General features: G+C 38.7%; 1 protein-coding gene across 10 annotated transcripts in view; it reads right to left on the bottom strand.

Moving 5' to 3' along the window:
- The window catches only part of DENND5A (DENN domain containing 5A), a 58,324-nt gene that overhangs the window by 13,202 nt on the left and 19,423 nt on the right, over positions 1-25,699 (bottom strand). For 3 of the 10 annotated variants that reach the window (XM_077930547.1, XM_028731733.2, XM_028731724.2), the window contains 10 exons: positions 21,488-21,675; positions 19,577-19,894; positions 18,116-18,334; positions 16,950-17,184; positions 16,419-16,569; positions 15,830-15,923; positions 13,377-13,508; positions 10,172-10,324; positions 3,442-3,526; positions 2,135-2,219 (listed from right to left, as the gene is read on the bottom strand). In XM_077930547.1, coding sequence (XP_077786673.1) covers positions 2,135-2,219; positions 3,442-3,526; positions 10,172-10,324; positions 13,377-13,508; positions 15,830-15,923; positions 16,419-16,569; positions 16,950-17,184; positions 18,116-18,334; positions 19,577-19,894; positions 21,488-21,675 — 1,660 coding nt within the window. Of the gene's footprint in view, positions 1-2,134; positions 2,220-3,441; positions 3,527-9,258; positions 9,364-10,171; positions 10,325-13,376; positions 13,509-14,015; positions 14,124-15,829; positions 15,924-16,418; positions 16,570-16,949; positions 17,185-18,115; positions 18,335-19,576; positions 19,895-21,487; positions 21,676-25,699 lie in introns of those variants that run through there. The other 7 variants (XM_028731692.2, XM_028731676.2, XM_028731715.2 and 4 more) reach the window with 5 other exon arrangements.

The following is a 25,699-nucleotide window of genomic DNA, read 5'->3' as shown; positions in this document are numbered from 1 at the left end:
CCAAGATTGATAGGAATTATAGTCCAACTATATCTAGTAAGCATACACTGGCTACCACTGTAGTAGACATTATAATCTAGTATTTACAAGTCTACCCCATTCACTTATAAAGTCAAGAGTGTTTAGATTTTATTCAAATTAAGCTAGTGGGTGAAGAGAACTTGGCACTGCCCCTGCCTATCTCTTAAACCACTGCATTCCGTTGCTTCAAACAATCTTCTCATGAGCCTAGGTAGCAGAACTGAGTTGCAAGAAAAATTGAATGAAGCAATGAAACTCGTTGAGGAAAAGTGGGAGAGAGGGCAGGGTTTGGTTCCCCACACCCATGTGCTCCACTGCATGTTTAAGAAAAAGAAAGACTGCATGCTCCACACACTCCTTTATGGAGCAAACCCATGAATAAATACTGCTGCCCTCTTTAGTTTGGCCCTAAGATGACATCAACAAGCAACTAAAGTAGCAGAAATAACCATAAGTGCAAGTAAATATTGAAGTAGGTTTTAAAGAGGTTTTACTAACCAATGAAAGGAATATAAAATTGTGCAGGATGAACATCCCTCCCCCTCAAAAAAACACAAGATATTCCTAAGTGATCTTACTATATATCTTTAGCACAGTTGATACCAAGTATAATAATTAAAAATAATGAGAATTTGCTTTGTTTTCAATAGCCAATCATTAATGGCCAGGAACTCTCTTTATGCGAGAATGTTATATTCAGAAAGGCTGTGACTTGTTAGATATACACACAGAAAATTGGTAATCATATTCATGAAATGTTTGACTTCTAGGCCTCAGCATTAATCATTGTTTCCAGAAGAGAGAACATTATTAGAAAGCTGCCAGCTTTGTAAATTCCTCCCATACAAGGAAGGTATGAAGGAAGGAATGAAGCAAAGTCAGTGGGGGGTGGACTGGGGAGACAGGGAATAGAGATCTGGCCAGATAGAGACCTGGTGGCTGGATAGAGAGCTCCTGGCAGCCCCCATGCCTTAGATTTTCCTCCCTGTAATAAAATACTTATCAGCAATGACTACTACAGCAATGTCATATGACATAAAAAGTGTAGTTGTCTATATTTCTCTATCATACAACAAATGCTCAATAGATTATTATGGTAGTTTGTTCTGAAACCATTCACTTCTTCCTGCTCAGCATATATACCTACTGAATATAACTGCTACAAAAGATAAAGCACTCTTGTTTTTTTGCATTCTGTGCTTATTCATATATTTAAGCTATTTTATATACTGCTTCATTACAGAAGGTAAAATAAGACACTCTTAATACTTGCCACTTAAGAGTAGTTGCCATATTAATGTACTACATATGCTAAAGTCTACTTAAAATGCATGAAATGGACAGGCACTCAACTAACTCATTCCATCAGTGCAAGGATTTCTGCTTGCTCAACAGAACTTTCCCCCTCCTGCGCCCCCTAAATCTGATCTGGGTGTTCTCCAAAGTCTGTGGAGCAGCTTCGGGATGTGAACACAGAGATGGGGAGGAAGTTCTATTGTGCAAGTGGAAATCTCTGTGTTGATGGAACAAGTTAGTTGGATAGATGCCACTTTTTAATTTTCAAGCTCAACTTGTTAACTGGGTTTTATTTCCACAGTACACACATACATGCACACACACCAGCCCTGGCTCCTTTGGGACAGAGGACAGGGCAGAAAATTAACAAATACAATAAAAAACTATCCTTTTAAGTTCATTCCATGCATCCGATGGAGTAGACTTGCCTATAAATGCTTATGATAAAATAAATTTAACCCATCCAATTCCCACAGCTTTACACAATTTTGAATTAGGCCTTTTCTCCACAGATTGAGTTTAATTTACAAGAAGTCATTTCACTGTAAAAACAGACACTGACTTTTAATCCCTTAAGGAGAACTTTGGAAGAGAAGAACTAGAACTGCAATCCTCAACTTACTTACTAGGAAGTAAAACCCACTGAACACAATGGGACCTGCTTCTCAGTAAGCATTCTTAGGATTGCACTGTCCATCTCCAATCAGGAAAAAGAGGCTAACTCAAAAAGCTAACAGGAGCTATTTTAAAGTCAGCTGTACTTAAAATATTGATAAACCTTTCATGAAAGTTGTGTGTTGTTTTTTTTAAAACCAACCTCATGTCTTGGATGAGAGATACTCTTAAGGGAGACATTGCTGGGCTGGCATCCGACTTCCTTCTTTCTGAATCAAGTAGTATTCCTAAATTAAATATAACATTTTGTATTAGTACAAATATTGATTTGTATTTACATTGGTAAATGCTTTCCATTTTAGCAATGCACTTAGTCAGCAAATGAATATTTGGGCTTACTGCAAACATTCACAAGAACCTAGCAGCCAGCCCACAGGGCTCTTTTGGATAGTCTGGAGGTTGCTGACTCCCACTGTGGAGGAAGAATCCCTGGAGCTCTAGAAGATATGCTTCTAGATATGACCCCTGCCCATCTTGGATCCAGATGATAGTTAATGTGTAATTGCATGAGGGAGTGATCACTGCCACCTATGGCCACTCTTAAAAAATATAGCCCTGGACCCATTGGTTTGGAGTACCAACCAGTTCCAAATATTCTCACTATAGGGAAGGTCGTGGCAGGTTTTGAGACTGAATCACACTTAGTCACCCTGATGGATGAAATGTATTGCGATCAGGTGACTTGGCTTCAGCTTGTGTACTCCTTCAGAAAGAGCATGTTCATAGTTTGGGGGTGCTCCTGGATACATATTTGTTGCTGTAAGCTCAGGCAGTGTCAGTGGCTAGGAATGCCTTTTACCAGCTAAAGCTATGGACATTCTTGGACAGGGATAACCTGGACACAGTTATCTTATCCATGCACTGCTAATCTCAAGACTCAGTTATTGCAGTGCACGCTATGTGTGGTTACCCAGGAGCCAGGTCCAGAAGCTCACCTGGAGCAAAATGCTGCAGCTAGACTGTTCCTGGAGACAGACTTCCACCAGCACATAGCTTGCTCTGGCTGTTCATATGCCCAAATATCTTAAAGACCACCTGATACCTTGTTCTTCTGCCCAATCAAGGATGTCCTCAGAGGAGTCACTATTAGTTATCCCCATGAGTCAGACATACAGCTTGTGTGCTGTGGACCTAACTCTGTGCAGCTCCCTCCCAGTCACGATTGAACAAACCTGTTCTCTGTTAACTTCTGGCACTTAGTGAATACCTCTCTATTTCAGAAGGCATTTTTCTGATTTTATGGTTAAGTTTAAATGATTTTTATCTCATTTGTATCTTTTTTGTATCCTTATTGTGCAACACTTAAGAGACTTGGTGTTAAATAATAATATACATTGTTGAAGTTAATAAATAAATTAACTTAATAAATCTGTGCAATCACTCTTTTGTGACTTTTTCTTTCTCAAAATGGAGAACACTGTTCATAACCTTTATACAAACCAACAATACCTGAGGTACTGAAGCTTCCGGATGTAGGTTTTCGCTGTCTATTTTCTTGGTAATGTAACAAATGTGACCACAAAGCAGACTTCCCCTAAGATTTAAAAGAAAGATTGTCAAATGCAGCATAAATTACTAATTTTGAGCATTATTCATATCTTTAGTTTTATTTCAAAAATGTTCCATTTTAAACGTAATCATCAGATACTACTGTACCAAGATAAAATCTCTAAAACAAATCTGCACACCAACCTTTTCCTATATTCACTAAATGATTCCATTCAACTGCCAATCAGCCTAAAGCAAGCTATACACATCAACTACTTCCACTCCAACCACATATTCTCATAGCTGAGCCTCTATTGTGCACTCCGCTACTTAGTCATTTCATATCACAAGAAGTCTGAGAAAGCAATATAAATATAAAATGCAGTATTCAAAGGCATGCAAAACTGGTATGTTATCCAGATTAACCTAGCCTTTGTTGAAAAGGTTCTCAACTTTACTGTAACCTTCCTTTGATAGAGAAATTTAATAAACTATCACCAACATGTGTGGCAATACTAGTGTTGTGCTCTTATAACACACAGGTGGGTGTCCTCTAGTTGTCCTATTAGCCCCGGCCAGAATGGCCTATATTCAGAGATTTATGCAAGTTGTAGTCCAGCAACAGTTGGAGAGCTATAGGTTCCCCATTCCTGTCAGATCACAATCAAAAGGAAACCCATCCCTCAATGAGGGACATGGTAATCTTGACAGACCAACTTAAATTCTACTGCCAGTCTCTGCCGAGCTGGGCAGATTTTACTATGCTGTTTTTGACAGACTTAATTTACTCTGGATATTTGGGTTATTCTTTATAAATCCAAGGCTACAACCCTATGCCTACTCAAGGCTACAACCCTATGCCTACTCCCTAAGGAGTGGGAATAAGGCCCACTGAATTTAATGGGACTTATTCCCAATATACGTTCACAGGTACCTGTATGCAATCCTGCCGAATGCCACCACATTTATTCTAGTACAGAGTTCTAATTAAATTCCCCTTTTATGTTTATTTTCTATATTCCTGAATTTATCTTCTGTTTTCCTGAACGGGCTGTTTTATTTTAATAGAATTTGTTTGCTCCTGGTTTGTCCAAAGCTCTGGTCAAATCTCAAAGTCTTGCCAAGACACTTGAATTTGGATATAATAAAATACTGTACAGTACAATACAGAGGTAACACATGTGCATAATCTTACTACAGCTAAGCTTCTCACTCTTTATGAAACCCTGATAAAACTGGGGCACCATTTCCTAGCTGCAGATTCAATGGATCCCCACTGGCCTCAGATATAGAAAGGAAAAAGTCTGCACTTCATCTATGTTGTCGCCAGCTTCTAAAATTTGATTCTTGACCTTGAACCAAATCATGGAGCTGTTCCTCATCAGCCAGCTACTTTCCCTTGTAAACAAAGCACGGCAACCCATGCATGCTCCCCAAACCCTTCTGTCCTGCTTTAAGGCATCCAAGTCTTTCTTGTAAAGAAGTTGTCTTCCAGATCGTGGCTTGGGCTGCCAGGTGCTGAGTCCAATCTTAACACATTAGGTACCAGTGTCCTGGCTCTTTCTATTGCCCAGAACAACAGAATTCTAGACAACCTTTCAGAAATCCTTTCATAACTGGATGTAAAAAAAAGTGGTAGCAGCTACTAAATATGACTCCTAAGCAAGAACTGGATGGCCTAGTCTCTCATGATTGTTACAAATTTAATTCCTGAGTGGCACAAAGACCAACCAGCATGTGGGTTTGTTCAGAGCAATCTACAGATCATCACAAATACTATCTGAAAGCTGATATCTACCTAGCATAATAGGACATAATGAAACCCATTCACTCATTTGTTGTAATAGGACCCAATTTGGCTCCTGTCACCCTTCCCCAGCATTCCAGACTAAGTGTTCATGTTAATAGCAGCAGGCTGATTATATCTGTAAGAGAGAACTCATTATTTCAAAGAGAAACATGCTATAACCTATTATGACTGCAACATAGTTTGCAAGGCATGTGGACGAGAATACCCTAAAAGTCTAGTTCACATAGGGCTAATAACCACCAAATATAAAACGTGGGCAAGCTATAGATGAATGAAAAGAAGCATAAGAATAAGTGCAACTCCACACATAAGTGATTTCCTCCATGGAGATCACCACCATGTAACCAAAATCAGTTTACCTTAGAAGGAATTCAGCCCTAAGGAGATCACTCTGTCAGTTTCTGCTTGCCTGATGGAACAATCTCCCTTCTCCTCCCCCCTGTGCACTGTTATGGAGGTTCTCCTGACCCCTTCAAGCCAATATGGGAGTGGGGGACACAGGGGGAGGAGAGGGTGGGAAATCCTGTTGTGCTAGTTGAAATCACACAAGTTTCCACCAGTGGGATTCATTAGTTAAATCTGATACTGTCGTAAATGTCAAAATTAACATGTTCTATCATACACACACAAGGATCAGCCAGAAAGCCAGTGCTTCTCACCAGATGTGAGTGGTAACAAAGCATTCATAATATATGATGCAAATGAATTAAACAACTTATTGTACAGAAATAAAACCTGTGTAGGCTGTATCTTTGAAGCATTAAAGGTGAAGGAGGGAATCAGGTGAAGACAAAAACCAGGTTTGCCTTCTGCTCCAATTAAGCTCTCCCTTCCTACTCCAAGACCTTTTATCATTAACATGGGATGGGAAGAACAAAGGGAAAGATGGAGGCAGGTAAAGTCAGTATCAGATGACTCTCTGCTAGGCTTGTATTAAGTACCAGTATATGGTTTTTAATATCTCAATGTATTTAATAAATTTTAAGAGCTATTTTGAGAATGCTGGTCAAAAAGCAGAACATAAAACAAATACTACTACACATTAGCTAAATAAATTTAGGATATAGCATTATTCTGGACTATAAAAAATGTGAGACACTAACGAGCATCTATAAAATGTGAGACACTAAAGAGCATCTATAAATTGACTGATGAATGCTAAAGATTGTTATAGCAGATAATATTGAGAAAATTAATGAATAGTGGTTGATACATATGACCTCAAATATTCAAATCGGATCCTTCAGATGGTAAACTTCTGACTTGACATTCCAGTAAAATTTTATACTTATACAAATTAGATAAAAGGTAGACTGTACAAAACTAAACTAATTCAAATTTGTAGCTGCTTATAACTATACTGGATGAGTGCAGATCATGAATGTTATACAACTGCAGCCTAGTCCTCAGCATGTTTATTCATTGGTAACCGCCAGTGTTTCCAGTATGGCTTACTCTCAGATAAGTGTGCATGTGTTAAGAGTGGATTAAAGTATTTGCATATTCCATTTTATAACAAACACCAAAACAGTATTTAACATGCAAAAAGATTTGCATTGATATTTAGACACAGAAAAAAGTAACATTAAATATATAATTATTAAAATTCGCTATCTCCCATAACAAACATTGCTATATTTCAATCTGGTGGAACACTCTGTCACAAGAGACCAGGGCCCTGCGGGACTTGACATCTTTCCGCAGGGCCTGCAAGACAGAGCTGTTCCACCAGGCCTTTGGCCAGGGCACAGCCTGACTCCCTCCCTCAGCAATCTTCGCGGAGCTCTGGCCCAATGGTTGCCAGTGGCTTGAATTAATTAATTTTATAATGAATGATTTTAGAGTGTTGTTTATGCTGTACTTTTGTACTGTTTTATTGTTGTTAGCCGCCCTGAGCCCGGCTTCGGCTGGGGAGGGCGGGATATAAATAAAAATTATTATTATTATTATTATTATTATTATTATTATTATTATTATACATGGGAATTAATATCATATTACTGATTATTGTACATATAACAGGAGAATTAAAAAATGCCTTTCTCAGTCATTTTCACCCGATGCCATTGAACTTCATTCCTATTGTTGGATAGAGTTGCTGTTATTTAAGGTTACCAAGACCAAAACAGAGAGCTGAGGAAGCAGCAACCAGAGAAGGTGGAGAGCTGCTGGGAGGGAAGGAATCAGTGCTCATTAACCTTTCCCTTCTTTATTTTGTTTAGGTGAGATATACCATGAGCCTAGGAAGATCTGGGTAACACTGATGATATCAGAATTAATAAAGATGGTGACAGAAAAAAATATTGGGTCACATCCCAGACTCGCTATAAAGAAATTGCTGAGAAGTTAAAGAAAGCCTAACATGGAAACCAGCGCATCTTATAAATACACCTGATTTAATAACAACACAGCAGAAATGGCCAGAGATTTATAACAAAATTTATTATAATTACTGTTGTTGACTTCAAGCTTTTTAGTCCAAGGATTTTTTGAGTGTTTGCAAAATGTGAAGTGCCTTTTACAACTGATCATTTATCAGGGAGGGTAACATATTACTAAGGAAAGTTACTTAGGGCAAGAAGTGTATGAGTATAAATACTGACAGCTAAAATATCACTAATGTATGTTCAGGAATCAGAATGTAGTTTTTAATTGTTATAGGTGAACATTATTGAAGACACACAGAAAAATGCATAGGCTACTAAGGAATGTTGAAGTAAATAATTATTCAAGTTCATTATTTCTAACAAACATCATTTGATTTATAGTAAATATTGAAATTATTAATTAAAACAATGTTCATTTAACTGGTATAGTCTAAAATAGGAATAAAGAAACTGAATAGGCTCAATAGACTAACAGTCAGATTAATGTAAGCTGTATTGGCATTTCTGCTCTGGTGGCTCACTCATACAGGTATCAGGACAAGAATATGCAATGAATAAATTTTTCTCATTCTTATCCATCAAACTGGAGCCAAGAAAGATTCCCCCCCCCCCCAAGATGTTTGGATTTTTGACCACTTATTTTTCTTTACCCCTGGCTTAACTTCATATGACTCAAGAAAATCAGCAGGCACTTTCTGCAGTACACCTACCCCCTGCCTGTGGCCCATTGTGGCCTGGATTTCACTGCCTGATTTGTGAAAAGCTAGAGAGTAAATGATCCTGCCTTGCAGTAGGAGACTGGATTAGAAGACCCTTTTAAATTCTGGTTTAGGACTTATGGTACTGATGGCCCTGTAAACAATAAGGCAGGCAGACAATACAAAAGAGATTTAATGCGCAAATAAAGACATCATTGTAAACATCTCTCTGAAGATTACACTTACATGATGAACAACATATATGCTGGCTCCAGTGCTGGAACAGATCACGTAAAGAGCACAAAAGCCCAAGTGAGCTTATAGTAAATGAAAATCACATTGTGTGGAATTATGAATGAAAAGCTCACATGAAAGGTAACAATTCATTTCCTTGAACTGCATGCTGAGATATGGACAAAGTCAAGGGAGAAGAATGGCGTACAAGAGATGACAACAAAGAAGGAAAAATACTCTCAAAGCTGACAGGTAAGCAGTATCATACATCTTGCAACATTAACTGGGTTGATAAATATGAGGCCGCAATCACAAATGGAAGAGCAAGTTGGTAGCTAGGCAGGGCTAAGACGATCCAGCAGCGGGGGGGGGGGGGGCCAAAAGCTGGGTGTAGTATGGAGGGAGCTGGGGGTATAATCTTCTACTGATGATTTCTCAAACAACAAATTATTTACAGAAACAGGCTTCTGTGGTTGAAAACCAAAACTGGTTTTACAAGGAGGAATTGTGATCCTTTTTTTTTTTTTACACTTTTATTTCAGAAGTGCTTGGATATACTGCACTTCTTCCATCAGATTCCTAAATACTCTACCACAACAGACCGTTCAGCACTGTTTGCCAACATCTTCAATCAATTCAAAGAATTAACCTTATGTAGGGTTGGCCGCTTGCTGGTCTGAAAGGCCCAAATCTGAGTTGTAGCAGAGTATACTGATGCTCTATCTTCTAGGATGAAAGTAGTACAGCTTCTATCCTATGTAGTATATAAGAGGGAAGGTAAGAGTCAAACAGCATATACCTGCACACACAGAAACTGTTACAGTCTAGAAGTGGATTTGCGCAAAGGTAGCTCTACCTAAGTGATCAACAAAAAAACCCAGGAAGTTCTAATCTACAAAACAAGATATAAAGGCCACCAAAGCTCCTTAGATAACCAAAATTCAATTTTTTTTGTTCTCCTTTGAACTTATGTATGTATCGGCAATTTTATACAGGAAATCCATCAGTGCAGTTTCTCTTTAAATGAATGAGACTTTGTGCCTTACTTCATCATTTTCTAGTTAAAAGCTCAAAGTAAAGGTTAAAAAAACCAAGGGAAAATAAGAGTCAGGACTTCTTGCACTGGATCCAGAAATCCCATGAGCATAGCTTTGCTCACAGAAAATGTGTTCTCTGTCCTGTGGATGGATTGGGGAAGAGGTCATTTTTTTAGTTTCTCCTTTCCCCAGCAACCCCCCAAAAACTTTCCTTGGGGTATTGGGGAAGCATTCGGAAGTGTAGGAGGCAACTATGAGCACTGAAAGAGGAATCTGTCAAAATTATCTCTACCACCTCCATTCAGAAGATCCTCCGCTGGATCCAACCCTTAGTATTAAATTAAGCAGCTCTACCTAAAATGCAAATTCTAATTTACATAAAAGATTTCAATCTCATTCAAAAAAATTCAAGCATGTATCAGCACAACTCATTCTTAATATCTGAAAACAATACAAAAAGATGACACATTTTTAAAAGGTAAGTAAATATTTGAAAAATTGTAGAGTGGTAATTTCAATTCTTACCTGCTTCACCTGCAGACCATGGCTCCATATCCTTTCCAAGAGATCACAGAGACTAGCTATTAATGTATTCTCTTCTACACCTGTAATGTTCACCTCACCATGACCAAGTTCGACTGCTTCACGACCCATTTTTTCCACTAGCATTCTCTTTGTCTTTTGAGACAGAAAGAGAAATGGACAGTTACTATTTGTCAGATGAAACCACCAGAATATTATATAGCCTTCACATCATGTGAACAACGTGTTAGCTGAGTAAAATACAGTGATTTTAACTATAAAATGTGTTGTTTTAACTAGCATTGATATCTGTTGTGACATACTGCCAGCATTGTTCACTTTTCTGCCTTGTTTTTCTATAGAATCAGACATGGCAAACTTGTTCAGCACAATGGAAAAGTTGCTGACAGCAAGTGAATTTAACTCTATGGTTTGCCTGTGTGTGCAAATCCATAACACCTGTTCTGCAATATTATTTACGTCAGAAATCAGATAATAAGAAAACCGGGAGATTCAAAACACAATGGTCTAGAAGAAATGTGAACAGAGAATTATACTTGCTGAACAGGGCTTTCCCGCCCACCCCCTTCCTGCTGAAGCCCTTGTTCCCCCCAAATCCATACATGAGCACCATGGGTCCCACTGGCATGTCATGGGGTGTAGCACAGGTGGTTACAGCCAGAAAAGGCATTTGGAAACATCCCTGCTTGGAAAACAAAAGTGTGTTCTGCGCATACTACAGGCACTCTGTATCCTCCTCTGAGTTCATTATATGATTTATTTCTAATCTGTAGAACATACGTTGCCACTGTCCAGCAAAAAGTACTCTGCAACTATACTTGTCAGAATTTTTTTCTCCCCTAATGGAAAGTTGATAATCCTAAACACATTACCTCTGTGGATGAAAATTACTGCGAGTGCCCCATATTTCTCATCTTTGAATTAGGAAAATACAGTTAAAGATCTCAGGATTCCTGCACCCCACCTAACCCTTGGGTAGAAAATCATAGATTAAACTGGAATAATTCTGGGAGGACATGTCTACATACAATCTAGAATTTCTAATTAACAAAGGTTATACTTTGCACATTTGTGCATGTCTGCTTATGTGAAGTAACTTCAGGTTCAAAGAGAAAAAAAGTTGTGGTATGTTTATGAATTATTAGGAAAACTGCACTCATGATGATGCTGTCTGGGGATTCTCCACTCTGTAGAAATTATCTACTGTTCACGAAAAATTATTTACCTGCCTCCAACCAAAAATAACTGTCCTTTTCCTAGCATGCATTGTTATGTGATACTAGGGAGCTCACAACATGCATGTGCTAGAACAGAACTGTGATACAGATATGTTAATATGGGAGAAACAGTCAGTCCAATGCTTCCTGCTCTGTAGTTTAAGATGTTTTCTTTGCTCTCTTTTCTTCAGAGGGATATCTGTTGTCAGATTGGCTGTGCTGTGGCAAGAAGCAACCACTGGAAATCTCCTGTCTCATTGGGCTGGATGACTACTGGCTGCTTGTTCAAATTGTCTCCATAGTTGAAATTTATACATTAATCCATCATAGGAAACCAACAGGGTGAGTTCAAAGGAAAAATAAAAGATTTCCTCTGTCCTGTTCCTCTTCCTATATAGCATTCCATAATTTCTATAGGGGTGGACCAAAGAAGCTCCCCTCCCCACTTTGTGGAGAAGAGGAAGGGCTCTACAGTGGTCTTTGTAGTAGGGATAGTTCTGCCTCTGCTACCAAAGTTGCCAGCACAACCAGCAGCTTCTAAAATGTCACAATTTTAAGCCCTTTTTCATCTCCCCAAAACAGCAAACATCACTGTGTCACCCTCTACCTCTTTGTTTCAGGATTCACCTGAAATGGTGTCCTCAAAAAAGGATAAATGATGAAACAGGGAGAAAGGGGACCACTTTAAGGTTCCTCACCTATTAAGATTATGTTTTAGAAATATTCAATAGTTATCAACAATCTCATCATTACAGCAGCAAATCTCTTTATCTATAAATTATTACAGAAGCAGTTTTCTTCTAGGCTTAAGCAATGTGCCTTTCCATTTCAGTAAATTAATTTACAATGTGTGCTACACCAGACAACTTTAACAATAGGACCTTGGTTGACAATCAGACACAGCAACACATTTTCCTCCAAATGCCCCAGGAAAAATTAAACAATTGAAAATAGACTTTACAGCTGTTCTTGTAATATGGTATAAAATGCTAGAGCTATAGAACAATTATGACAGGAACAGAACATGATACAGTTTCAGCTCATTTTTTCGACAGGTCTTTGCCACTATCAATAAAAGCATCTAATCTTTCTCAGGTAACAACTTTAAAGCAGAGAGAGTGCTGTGTCTCTGTCTTCTCTTACAGATATATTATTTGCCTCTAAGGTTTATCCTTAATCATCTCACACTGCAGACTTTACTTCTTATACCCACTGTTGATATCATTTGACAATTCCAATTTATCAGTCTTGAAAGATGGGCTTAGCTAATAGATGGGCTCAGCTGAAATACAAGCATGATTTCACACACACTGTTCAATCCATCTTCCTCTAGCTGACTAATAGCAGATTACTTAAGGCTAACCCTTGGCACTGTTAAATCAACAGAATTCTTTAAGGTAAGATCTGCTTCAAAACTTCACATAGTTATGGATACATGCAAAACATTTAATACTGATATGTACAAGTACCAGAAAACCAAGGTTAGATGCTCCTCTCTGTTCCTACATAGAACTGTAGAGTTGGAAGGAACCCTAAGGGTCATCTAGTCCAACTCCATGCATGTACAATCATGTACAAAAAATTGCAACATTTATGGGCACCATAAAACAGACTTAAGAAGAATTGCATCAGTTGTGGCTCTGAGACCAAAAAAGAAGAAACCATGACCACAATATGGAGGAAATAGTACATTATCTGAACTGTACTCTTTTTTATGATTAAACTTATGTTTAAAGTTGACTATCCACAAAAATCCTGTGCAAGTGGACTTCCCCATACTTTACACAAGAGGGAGCAATTTTGAGGCACATCCCTTTCTATGCATGAAATTCCTCCCTCCACTGAAGTAAATGGAGGAGCCTTCCATCTCAATATAAAATATCATCAAGGCACCATAAGATTAAGACATAGTCTACTACCTAGCTCCATAGTACTAGCAAAGGCTGCCTCAATAAAGACCAGCACAATACCTTATTTCGACATTCCTTCAGCAAACCTTCAACAAATTTCCAGTTGGTCTGGGCAATTACTGATGGCGAAAGGTTAGACAATTTGGGCTGCCGAATAGTGCTGCCAAGATTCCGAGCTTCTTGGATATACTTCTATAAACAAAGAGGAACATACATATATAGAAATGCACAACTTTTAAAACGCTTAAAGCACTTATATGTGGAAGTATATGTTTTGCTCTTTTGTCAAATAAATATCTAAAAAAATAATGGCATACTGAGTTCTCAAAGCATTAATGCTTTTATTTTATTGTACTGGAGATTAATAACTGGCTATTGTTATTGTTCAAGAAAAAACTGAAGCATTTTATTGCATGAATAGAGAACCATTGCACTGATTACACTATCCAACTATCCAATATATTTTTAATAGCATAATAATAAGATGATCCCAGGTTTATATCAAATAAAATGCATTTGGACTGAACTTTTCAGCCACTGTAAGAGAAATTCTCTTTGGACTCTGAAATACATACTTAACTATGTATTTTTGTTCAGTACCATAACCGAACACCATGTTTTCATATTATATATAACAACACACACACACACACACACACACACACACACACACAATGTACCTACATAAACACAACATACCAGGTATAGTTCTGAAACAGATTTAAAAGAGTGCCTGAAAGGCCAATCATGCTGGTCCATGTCTAAACAAAATTGCAACTGAAGGTCTGGCAAAGGAAAATCCAGCTGCTGGCAAAACAAGAAAGACAGCAAAACAAAAAACAAAAACAAACCAAAAATCATATAGCTCATGTTAGATGAAAGCATGGTAAGAAGACATGAAATAATGAGAGCATGCATGCAAAAACAGGACAGAAGCTGCTTAAGACAATTTACTGTATGTCTTTCCAAAGTGAGAAAGAATAATGATGTAATGCAATTTATAAATAACAGATATCAACAGAGAAAAGAATAAAATGCATGCATCAACACATAAGACAAGATTTTTTTAAAAAAAGAAAAAGACAGAAGCTTAGAACTCAGTTTTTACATATTTGGGGTAGCAGAAGACTGTTCTTCAGTGATTATATAACTGTCCCCCCAATTGACATCAATGGCCTATTGATACTTTTGGCTCTATACGAAAAGTTTACAGGATTCCTCTGCATCCTTGGTGTAATACAAATCAAACAATTAGGCAAAGTGGGAGATTAATTACTCCTTGGGTATTGGAAGATGACAACCAAACCTCAGAAAGTCTAGTGGAGAAGTCATTATCAAGGCTAGAGGGAAGGCATGAGAGAGAAAGCAAACAGGGTACAAACCACAACAAAAAACAAACAATATAACCACACTGTAAGGCTGCTTCCCCCAAACATACATGCAAACAACATGGGTCCTCATAGATGTTAAGAAGATGTCCAGCCCACCTTTACTCTATGTCATGGGTGTGAATTGGTAGTTCAGCGGAATGTCACTAATCAGGAAGGGGTAAGGAGTGTGCAATCCAACCCTCACATAAGGCAGGTGAGGGTGTAAATTGATGTGACAGTGTAAATTTACACTTGCCAATACTGAAATGTGGGAAGGAAAGAGGTAAATTTGTGACACACTTCTTCTTCTTCCAGGCAGATTTTGCAAGATAAAGACCCATCCTATGGACTGAGATGAGAAAGCTGGGGTTATGCAACCATCACCAGACGGCCCTGCAGAAATGGAGTTGGCAGTTCATGGAAGGTTTAGGGAACCTTAAAGGGTATAAGTCCACGATGTCTTAGGCTGCTGTGCACAATTGTATTTGGCACAAAACATGGCTTGCCAATGTGGGTGCACATGGACCAGAGAGGCCTTCTTGGCACCCACAAGATCCCATCGCTCTACCCCTTCTCTGATGAAATTATGCTTGCAAGAAGCCTTCTATTGCAACCAATATGAGGCTGTGTTTCAAGGTCAAGTATGTCAGGAGGGCAATTTTGGGGAATTAGAGCCTCCTCTAAGTCTCATTGTTGTGGAGAGTGACCTTCTTGTAGACTGCAGCTGCATTCTCCAGGAAGTTCACACCACCTCCCAACTAGCTTGAAAAAAAGCAAACACATTTTTGAAAGCCTAAATGCTGGTGGGAAGGACAGCAAATATATGTAGCCATGCTTGCAGTGTGTGTGTGTGTGTGTGTGTGTGTGTGTGTGAGAGAGAGAGAGAGAGAGAGAGAGAGAGAGAGAGAGAGAGAGATCTACAACAGTTTCTCCTATTTCAAATGTGCCCAAAGGCCCCCAAAGACAGACAACCCCTGGCAAAGAGCTTTATTTTTAGAAGAGGTTACCTTTTATATCAGATGAAGAACTGGGCTATGCTTTTTCATGGGGTTGGGAAAAGCGTCTTATACGCTTGATAACCCACGTTATTATTCTGTACAAAATAAAGACATTAGATTGGAAATTGTGCTCAACAGTTTTCACCTCTCTCTGATCATTGTCAAGACGAAGGTGCTCTGTGTGCTGCTTCTGCCTGTCTTTCCGCCTCCACTGTGCAGGTGCATTTCGTTTGGTCCATCTAGAAAATTATAATCAACATTTTAAAAATGTATTCTAGCTCACAAACTGAAATAGGGAATATATATGCGCGTTCTGAACTGCAGTCAATAGGGAGATAGGGTCAAAAGTAGTACAACATACAGTTTAACCAGAAACCTATACTAGGTCGAACCCCACTCAACATATTTTTGTTATTAATGTTTGAAAACTGACTATGATAGTCAAAGTTTATTTGTGGAAGTGGAGATTACAAGAAAAACTGGATGCTTAATTTTTCACTTCTCACTTTTGTTCCCTGATCTAGTATGTAGCTTCAAAACTCAACTCTAAAATGGTTAGCATATCATCTGTAAGTTCATATGTTCATGACAGTCACCATTACATCCAAGTCTCAACTGTTACCTATAACACTACATCTTATAGTTAACACAACCAACTCCCAATTCAAAAGCTGAATGGCCCCCAAATAGTGCAATTTGTTAAGCAGAAGATCTTCCAAACATAGCTTACTCACTTATTGCTTGCTGGCCCCGTAGAAAGAACATCAGACTGCAGTTTGGGGAAGAATCCAGGTTCATATTTTCCTTGTCCAATCTTCATATCTAGCAAGTGGGGATGGACTGCAGTATGATCTATTTTTGCAAGCCTTAATTCAATAGCTTTCTCTGAAGAAAAACAAAACCATTACATATACATCTTAAACCGTATCATTCTGACAAGAGGTCGTCATGCGCGATTAAAAAGGAGAATAAAAGAGGCAAGTAGGAAGACAGCAACCCCAAGTCTATGAAACACAAATTAGAAAGCTACTGTCAGAAATATGTATCCTGTTCAGAGTGCTAAAGGAGTATAAAGAACCCCCTTGAGAGCAAAACATTCATATTTCCATTTGAACCTATCTCTTAAATAGTGTCATTTATTAATAGTATTTTAAAACTACGCATTTCTGAAGATCTTCTTTCTATCTGCTCCTAGCTGAGCATTAACTTGGTTTTACCAGTAGACATAACTATAGTGCCTTTAAAGATAATATTTCAGTGCTTACCAGCCTCATCAATGGTAGTACACTTTTGATACATGGAAGTGCGCAAAGTTGGTGTTCGAACATTTAACAGTCTAATTTTATCCACTCTAGAATCAAACACTCTCAAAATAGGGTCTTTATCATCATCATCATGGCACATAATTTTGTTGTCGATAAAGGAAGCAAACATCTGTGTCTCCAAAAATCTTGAGAGGAAAGGCAAATAAGGTTCTGGCTGGTCAGACAAGAATGATGCCTAGTAAATTGAAAGAAAATGTGTTTGTCTCCCCATGTTAAATGATTTCTGAAGGATATGAAGAATACTTTCAATTATCAACACAATCAAATTATTTTCTATTTTACTATATTTTAAATGTATTGTTTTATTATATATTTTAATATACACTCTGTTTTGAAACAGATATACAGGTAAAAAGGTAAAGGACCCCTGGACAGTTAAGTCCAATCAAAGGCAACTATGCAGTTGCAGCACTCATCTCCCTTTCAGGCCGAGGGAGCTGGCATTTGTCCACAGACAGCTTTCCGGGTCATGTGACCAGCATGACTAAACCGATTCTGGTGCAACAGAACACCGTGCTGGAAACCAGAGTGCACTTAAATGCCATTTGCCATCCCGCTGCAGCGGTATCTATTTATCTACTTGCACTGGTGTGCTTTTGAACTGCTAGGTTGGCAGGAGCTGGGACAGAGCCATGGGAGCTCACCCCGTCACTCAGTGGTTGTCTAATTTGGCCCTTACCAGCTAGAATCATCATAGGCAGACAGCTATGCACAAAGGAAATGTAGTGGGGGAGGGGGCTATCAGTTTATAGCGAAGCGAATAACCTGTGACTAATAAGTCAGTTTACAAAAGTAGTATTTTGTTTCTGATCTATCTTTTTAACAAGATCTGATTCACACCACCCATTAAACATTCCAAGGAATTAAGTCATCATACAGTATCCTTCTCACAATTTACCACATTGATCTTAATAAAATTACAGCTAATTCTGGCTGATATAAAGGGCTACTTTACAAATGAACACTCTTTTGGTGCCTCAATTCCCAGTCCTCTAAACCATGGTTTGTATGACTGCGCCATGATGCTTCATGTGCCCTACTCTCCTTCCCATCATGCATATGGATCCCCTGTCCTCTGCTTTCATGGTGTCCATCTTTATACTCACTTTATCAAAGTTCTGCATCTGCTCTCTATTGGTGAACCATGACTCTTTGTCTTGACTGGGCTGAATTACAAATACTTCATAATCTGCAAACATCTGAGTGAAACGATTAGCAAAAACTTCCCGCACTTGAATATTCAGCTGGTAAATTCTGAACTCTTCTTCATCACATTGCACTTTGAGATCCTTCTTGCTGCTACCAGTCTCTTCTCGAACTTCAAGCTATAAGGAAAAGGAACTTGAAGCTATAATTATTCACATAGAAATTCTGCATTTGACTTATGTGAGGTTAAGCCTGTCAGAGACTAGGGTTATGTCCATGATGAATATTTTTTGGAATTACAAGAGCTGATACAGGATGGTGCTGTGTTTATATTCATGGCAAGAGCGGAACAACAACAGTGCCTTTTTCCTAATGCATTTTAAGTAAATTGTTTTCTAAGTGGAATTGTTTTTACAAACAAGTAAACCAGTTGAATCTGAAAAAAAAATTATTTCAGGTTTAGGGGAAAGGAACAGACCTGTTCACAGTCATTTTTAAAAAATATTGACTAATATCATCTGCCAATAAAATCACAAATTACTTATTATTTGGGGGAATATGTATCCATATCCTGTTACTAAGTGATTTCACAGGATATGGAGCAACCCAGTAATGTCTAAACTCTTTTATAATAGTCAAACTTGGTAAATTGTTTTATACAAACATTCTCTTTGTTCACCAAGGTTTAGAATAATAGATTTGATGCTGCTGTATGTATGTTATGTTTTTACCAATATGACTTTATTTTTGTAACTCCAAAAGGAAAAAAAAGAAATAATTGGTTTGTTGGCATAACTAACACCCAGTTTCCAAATACTATTCCATATCAAGCTTCAAGTATATCTTCACCAAAAAAAAAAAAAAAAAAAGGAAAATCAAGGTGAGGAACATTTATAGCATAGGCATTTCAATATCAAAAGCTTGCCAACATCAAAAGCTTACCATCATGACTGCTGTCATGACTACTAAAAAAAAATGCAAAAAAAATTTCTGACCACACAAACAGAAATCAACCTTAAAGGAGAAGAGTTATGGGATACAATTCAAATACTGTACTGCAATAAGATAATGAAAATGACAAATTAATAAACCAATGGCACAATTTAAGCAATACTCATTAAAGACCTGGTATTAGATCAGTGGTACTAGAGCACCACAAATTAAAACAAAAACTCATAGGCAGCCAAGCTGCACTACAACTGTGAATGTTGGCAAACATATTTGCTCCATACGTAAAATAAACTCCATACATCTCTGTAGCAGACAAGTCTCTCTCTCAAAATTACACAGGCATAGTGGCATGCAACAAAACTGGGATTAGAACCAAGTAGTAACGCAGATTCACAGTAAAGTTCCTTAGCAATTCAGTATCAGCTGCACAATGTTCTAGTGTGAAGCTTCCATAAGTATTATGAAATTACCTTTTCTAGGCTCACACCTGTTCTTTTAACAAGTGCTTGAAGTCTTGCTATGGTCTCATTTTCTTTCAACAGTTCATATGAATTTAAAGTTGTTCCTCCTAGGTTACCATTTCTCTTATCAGAGACTATGTCACATGTTCTGAGGCTCTTCATCTTGGAGGCACTTTCACTACAGTGCAAGTTTCCCTCGGGTGAAATCCCAAAAGCCATAAGGATCTCAGAGACTTCCTGAATGAATTCAAGTTTATTTGGAAATTGAGGCAAGTCTTCTGGCAATTCAACATAGTGGTTGTCTATGTCCACAAAGCACAAATTTGCCTGAGAATTAAGTCAGGAGAGATATAAGAGAAATCATGAGCATATGTAAAATGTTGACACATATTGCACATGTAAAATGCCTGTGTTGTCATTTTGCAATGTGCAAAAAAATCCTAGGCATCGTAATGTGTAAACACACACTCATTAAAAACTGGAAATGTATATAACAACTTGAGAGAGAATAATTTGAATTAGAAAGTAGGATAACTGCCCAACTGGAAAGGATTAAGGCTGAAGTCCTAGGCACACTTTGGAATAAGTCTTACCAAAATTAGGCCTTATTTCTGATATATTTTCTTGACTCCTTGATACAGTGTCAGATTATTTACAATGCTTGGTCACAGTGGATTAAGAGGAAACACACATATCCTGTTCTTTTCAGCTGTGCTTGAAATGCAGGAAGGAAAGTAATCTGCATTTCCGTAAAGGAAACTTGTAAGACACGTAATAATTGTTTATGCCCTCAACAACAATTCCTTACTGTAGCAAACAATTCAGAGAATTGCAGAGGGCAAACATCTTTGCATTAGACTTAAATATGGTGTCAACATTGCAGTTCCAAAGCCACAACTGATGCTGGACAGCAATACCAGCATCCAGTGCTTTAGAAGAGAACTGAAGGGCATCTAAGCTTGCGTACACTATGAAGGCAACAGCCTTGGCCAATTTATTAAGGCCCTTCTTAACACGAATGTCAGCCTAAGGCTTTTTCTTAAGTAAGATCCTGGCCCATAACATGGACACATGTGCTATGAAGGTGGCAGCTGCTGTTGCTCTAATAGCTAGGTGCTGAGGTTTCATAACATGACCTAAGAATTTGCTCCCTTTTTATTGTCTGGATTTCTTAAAAACTCATCCTCATCCACAGGAGCCAGAATCATAGAGGCCAACTCCAACACTGAAGCATCTACAAGAGTCACTTTCATCTTACTCATGAACTGCTGTGGCAATATATAGTGGGTTGAATTCAAAGTAGTGCTAAGGTGATTGCAGGAGAATGTGCATACTGGCAAGAGAATGTACAAAATGCAGTCTATATATGCATACATACCTAAGTCCTTTTGTAGAGAAGGTCTACTAACTGGGCAATATGTATAATTCTTTATGGATAAATTATGTGCACAGTGGTTGGTTGTACTGCTCATTAACCACTCAACTCGCATTACCTGTTATAATTCCCTGGATGAGTTCTGTTCCATTTTTGTTAACATACTTTAAAATTACCATTGAGAAACTATTTCTAGCAAACGGAATATGGCTAACGGATGCTGCTAAGAAAAGTATGTAGCCAAAAGCATACCTTCATCTTACAATCTCAAGTGTAGGTCATATTAGGAAAAGATTCAATATCCTGAGAATCACATTTAATTTTTTAAGCAATTTCTAAATTTTAAAGTTACAACAATCAATTTGAAAGAATGTCAGCTTTTTCTTCTTCTTAACTACTCCTTTACCCAATCTACCCCACACCAAATCACACATTGTTCTAGAGAGACTTTTATAGTGGAAGAGCAGGAATAACACTAATTCAAAATTCTCTCCTTTGGAAACAGTTTAGCAAGTAGTGAAGCCTGACTCAATAAAATATCTCACCTCTTGAGGGAGCTCCAGCTTAGACCGGTCATCTAGTCCATTGGAGTGCAAGCCCATCAAATATGGGACAGGAGCATCTAAAAAATGCAGGAGAGAGGCTGGAAGGATGGGAACATAGACATGCTGCCATTGGAATGGAAACATCAGTGCTGTGATTGTCTCTGCCACAGTCATCAGTCTCTGGTAATCTAAAAACAGGAAGTAGTGAAGAAGAGAACACACTTAGAGAGCCACCATGAAAATGCAATCATCAGCACAAACCTTGAGGCTTCATATAAGGAGCACTAAGAAACAAACACAAGGCATTGCACAATACATATTCTAAAAATATCAGTTGCTTAGTCTCTGTGGAAATGAAAGATAAAGTAAAACATAGCTTTCTACCAGATATCATGCAGAGAAGTTTTTATTATTATTTTAAAAATAACTTGCACCCAGTAGAAAGGAAAAGGATAAATGAGCCACAGACCAACCTCCCATTCTCCCCAATACATGGGATTGAGGAGAGGGGAAATAGCGCTATATTGAGCCTGCTAAAATCCGACACATATGGCCATTGCATCTTCAGCAGACTCTGTTGCAGCTTGAACTTTTATACTGAACTTTTTCTTCAATATGATATTAAACCGTTGATACACATAGGCAATTTGTTTCCACAGAAAGGTTTTATCACTTGAGGTTAACCAGTTGTAGTATTTACAAAGTCTACATAAATTATCACAGTAAAAAAAATAATTCAAGAACGGTCGTTGATTCAGTTCAGATAATCACCAATTGTTAATGTGGCTTAGCTGAGCCAGAAAGGCTATATTTAATTCTCAAGCCTTAAGATATTTTGGGCACTTAACAGCAGAAGGAATCTGAACAAGAGCAGACCATATTTAAACTTTATTTTGAATAGGAACTTTAAAACAATGTGAAGAAAGACAATGAGGGATGGATAGAAGAGGAACTATTGAACCTGCAAAAAAAAGACTTCCAGCTTTTTTATCCAAACTAGTTCGACTTACTATGATTTGATAGCTTACTATATTGAGTGATAGTTGAATAAGTCATACTCAGAGTAGATTCTTTAGGTCAATGGATTTAAGTAACAAGCCATTTATTTCAATGGGTTAACTCAAAGTATGACTAATGTTGTCTAGCAACCATTATTATGATCAACTTGTTTATTAAAAAGGCTGTTTATAAACTTAGTTTGAATGTTTCAGGGAGAAAGAAAAAACAGTCATTTTCTTACCACAAATTTTTGTTCTCAGTCCTCATATTCCTAATCCTCGGGATGGTGCCTCCCTCTGGAGCACTTAGGCCGGGGCATTCTAAATTGCTTCTCCAGGTGAAAGGACTACCCAACTCCCAGACTAGATTGGAAGAGCAAGCAATACAGGAGGAACAAGCAATTCAGGAGATGATGTGGATGGAACACCCTCCAGAGGATTCTGATCAGAAATTCTCAGTAAAAATATATATTTTCCCCCAGAGCCTCCAAAAGAGCATTACTAATTCTTGTGACATACCTGAACAGGGGGGCAGGGGAAATGGCTGAGGACCAAACACTACTATTCCAGCACCTTGTGCAGAATCTTATTGAAGCTCTGAGAAGGAACTTAGCCTGACTAAATGCTTTGTTACACAGACTATGAGTGGAATTCAATGTCCCACTATTGCCAGTTGGCATGATCCTCCCTCTCCTTCCCCCATGCACTGTTCTAGGGGATTTCCCCAAGCCCCTCAAAGTCAACTTTGGGGGGTAGCAAGGGAGGGGGAAAGCCCCGTTGCATGTGGAAAAGTCCTTCTGCAGAACTTCCGCTGAGTTGCTGACAGTGCTGGTTACGTGACTCCTGCCCTTAGTCTGAAAGCTGGGTGGCCTCTCCCCCCCTGGGGAAGCAATTTTCAAAATTAATAATAACAACTTTATTATTTATATGCCACCCATCTGACTGGGTTGCCCCAGCCACTCCGGGTGGCTCCCAGCAAAATATTAAAAATACTAAAACGTCAATCATTGAAAACTTCCCTGAACAGGGCTACCTCCAAATGTCTTATAAAAGTCAAACAGTTGTTTATCTCCTTGACATTTGATAGGAGAGTGTTCCACAGGGAGGGTGCCACTACCGAGAAGGTTCTCTGCCTGGTTCCTAGCTTAATGGCTCGCAGTGAGGGAACCACCAGAAGGTTCTCGGTGCTGGACCTCAGTGTCCAGGTTGGATGATAGGTGTGGAGACACTCTTTCAGGTATATAGGGCCAAGGCCATTTAGGGCTTTAAAGGTCAATACCAGAACGGTCCTGCTTAAGTGATCTAGAGAGAAGCGCCATCCCAAAGATTACAAATGGTCCTCAGGGGTCTCTAGGGCATTTATATACTTTGGAAATGTTTACAGGCATATCCAGAGCAGGTGTTCCATAAACAAAAGGCTGGCAACTGGACTGAGGGTCTTCCTACTCACACAAGTCGGAGGTGATTTTCACCAATTCCCCCATCCCCCTGCTATGTACCATGTTATCTCCCACACTATGCTAAAGGATTATCCAACATACTTGAACAATTTTTTATTGTAGATATTTATATACCAGAATGCAAGGGGGAAAGAGTTAAAATAACCGTATTATTCTGTGAGCAGGAGGCTGCATGGAGCAGAATATCTGATCACCTGGGACTCCAGGTGGACAGCCATTGTCGCACAGTGTGGCCATGGTGGGTTCAGGAAAGCTGCCATCTTCCAGTGCGGCCAGGGAAGGGGATTGCTGGCACTGCCCACCTCTAGCCATGTCAGGATCCCAGGTAAGGACAGGCAGTGCCCACTCAGCCAATCAGAGGCTGGGGCTTGTGGGCTGCAAGCAGCCCACTCCTAGCCTATTTAAGGGAGTGGCCAGGTGTTGGATGCCCTTTTGGAGGATTGTCGTGGGATTTTTCCACCCACCCACCCAGTCATAAAGGGCCCGCCCAGTTGGGGGGGCAGGGTGTGGACAGACACATTGCCTTGCTATGAACCTTGCTATGGTTTATTCAGTCACCATATTTGGAGTCAGGGAGAAATTTTCTCCTGCAAGCAAATTGGCAGGCTTGTAGGTTTTCACTTACCTCATAGCAACCGTCACAACTTTGGCAGATAAGGCATTGGGCTGCATCCTTAGTCTCAGAGGTACCCCGTTAGAGGGGTCCAGGAGGGGTGATTCTGTCCATGAGTCCATTGTGGGGCCAATGGCTCGATGAAACTCTCCCAGATTGTTTACAGGCATCTAATCAATGTTGGGGGTGACTCCCCAGCACAGGTTTGATCCCACCAGGTTCCTATCAGGTAGCAGGCAAGCTGCCTGATGCAGAATACATACCCAATGCCTCAGCCAAATCTACTCTTTCCTGTAATCAATAAAGTTGTGGCATAATTCAATCCAATACCAGTTTCCTGTGTCAGTTTTGTTGCCCTCCCTTCACCTGCCATGGCCATTATGCACCTGTGGTGGCAACTTTATTCATGGGGTCTCTGGAACCAGCCCAATGACACTTTATTATTTTATAATAAAGCTGCAATCCTATACCGACATACCTGGCAGCAAGTTTCACTGAATTCAGTGGAACTTGCTTCAGTTAAAACAGCCACAGGATTGCACAGTAAGCATTTATTTAATTACTTTTTCAGTTACCTGGTACTGATGCAGAAAATTGTTTTATCTAGCTGGAAAATATCTGCAAGCACAGTATAACTTTCAATAGTATAAAGGTTTTTACAGGTCTGAAGAGAGACAAGAGCATTTTAAGCTTTAGGGTAGCTTTTATCACCAATTATACAGATATATTCAAACACAAATATCACCAATTATACAGATAAGGGTTTTTTTTAATTTAAGACAGTCAAAATTTAGAACAAAGCATTCTGCTAGAAATTAATATGAGCCTTATGCTGAGATATCATTAGCATCCTCACTTATCTCATTAGCAGCCTCACCAATGACATCCAACTTTAATCCTGACTATGCTTAATCTAACCAACCTCACCTCCTTAAACTCATTTGCACTGACTACCTACTCCAGTCTTGAAGGCAATAATTAAAAGAAATCAAGAAAGATCACACTCAAGGTATTTGTTTCATTGAGGAGACTTGTGAAAATTTTACTGTGTTTGATGTTTTAATTTGTTGGAAGCAGCCCAGGGTGGCTGGGGCAACCCAATCAGATGGATGACCTATAAATCATCATCTTTTTCAATGAA

This window comes from Podarcis muralis, chromosome 1, assembly GCF_964188315.1.
Source record: "Podarcis muralis chromosome 1, rPodMur119.hap1.1, whole genome shotgun sequence".
NCBI lineage: Eukaryota > Metazoa > Chordata > Lepidosauria > Squamata > Lacertidae > Podarcis > Podarcis muralis.
The sequence above is the reverse complement of the archived record's forward strand: the minus strand, read 5'-3'. Positions and strand labels throughout refer to the sequence as shown.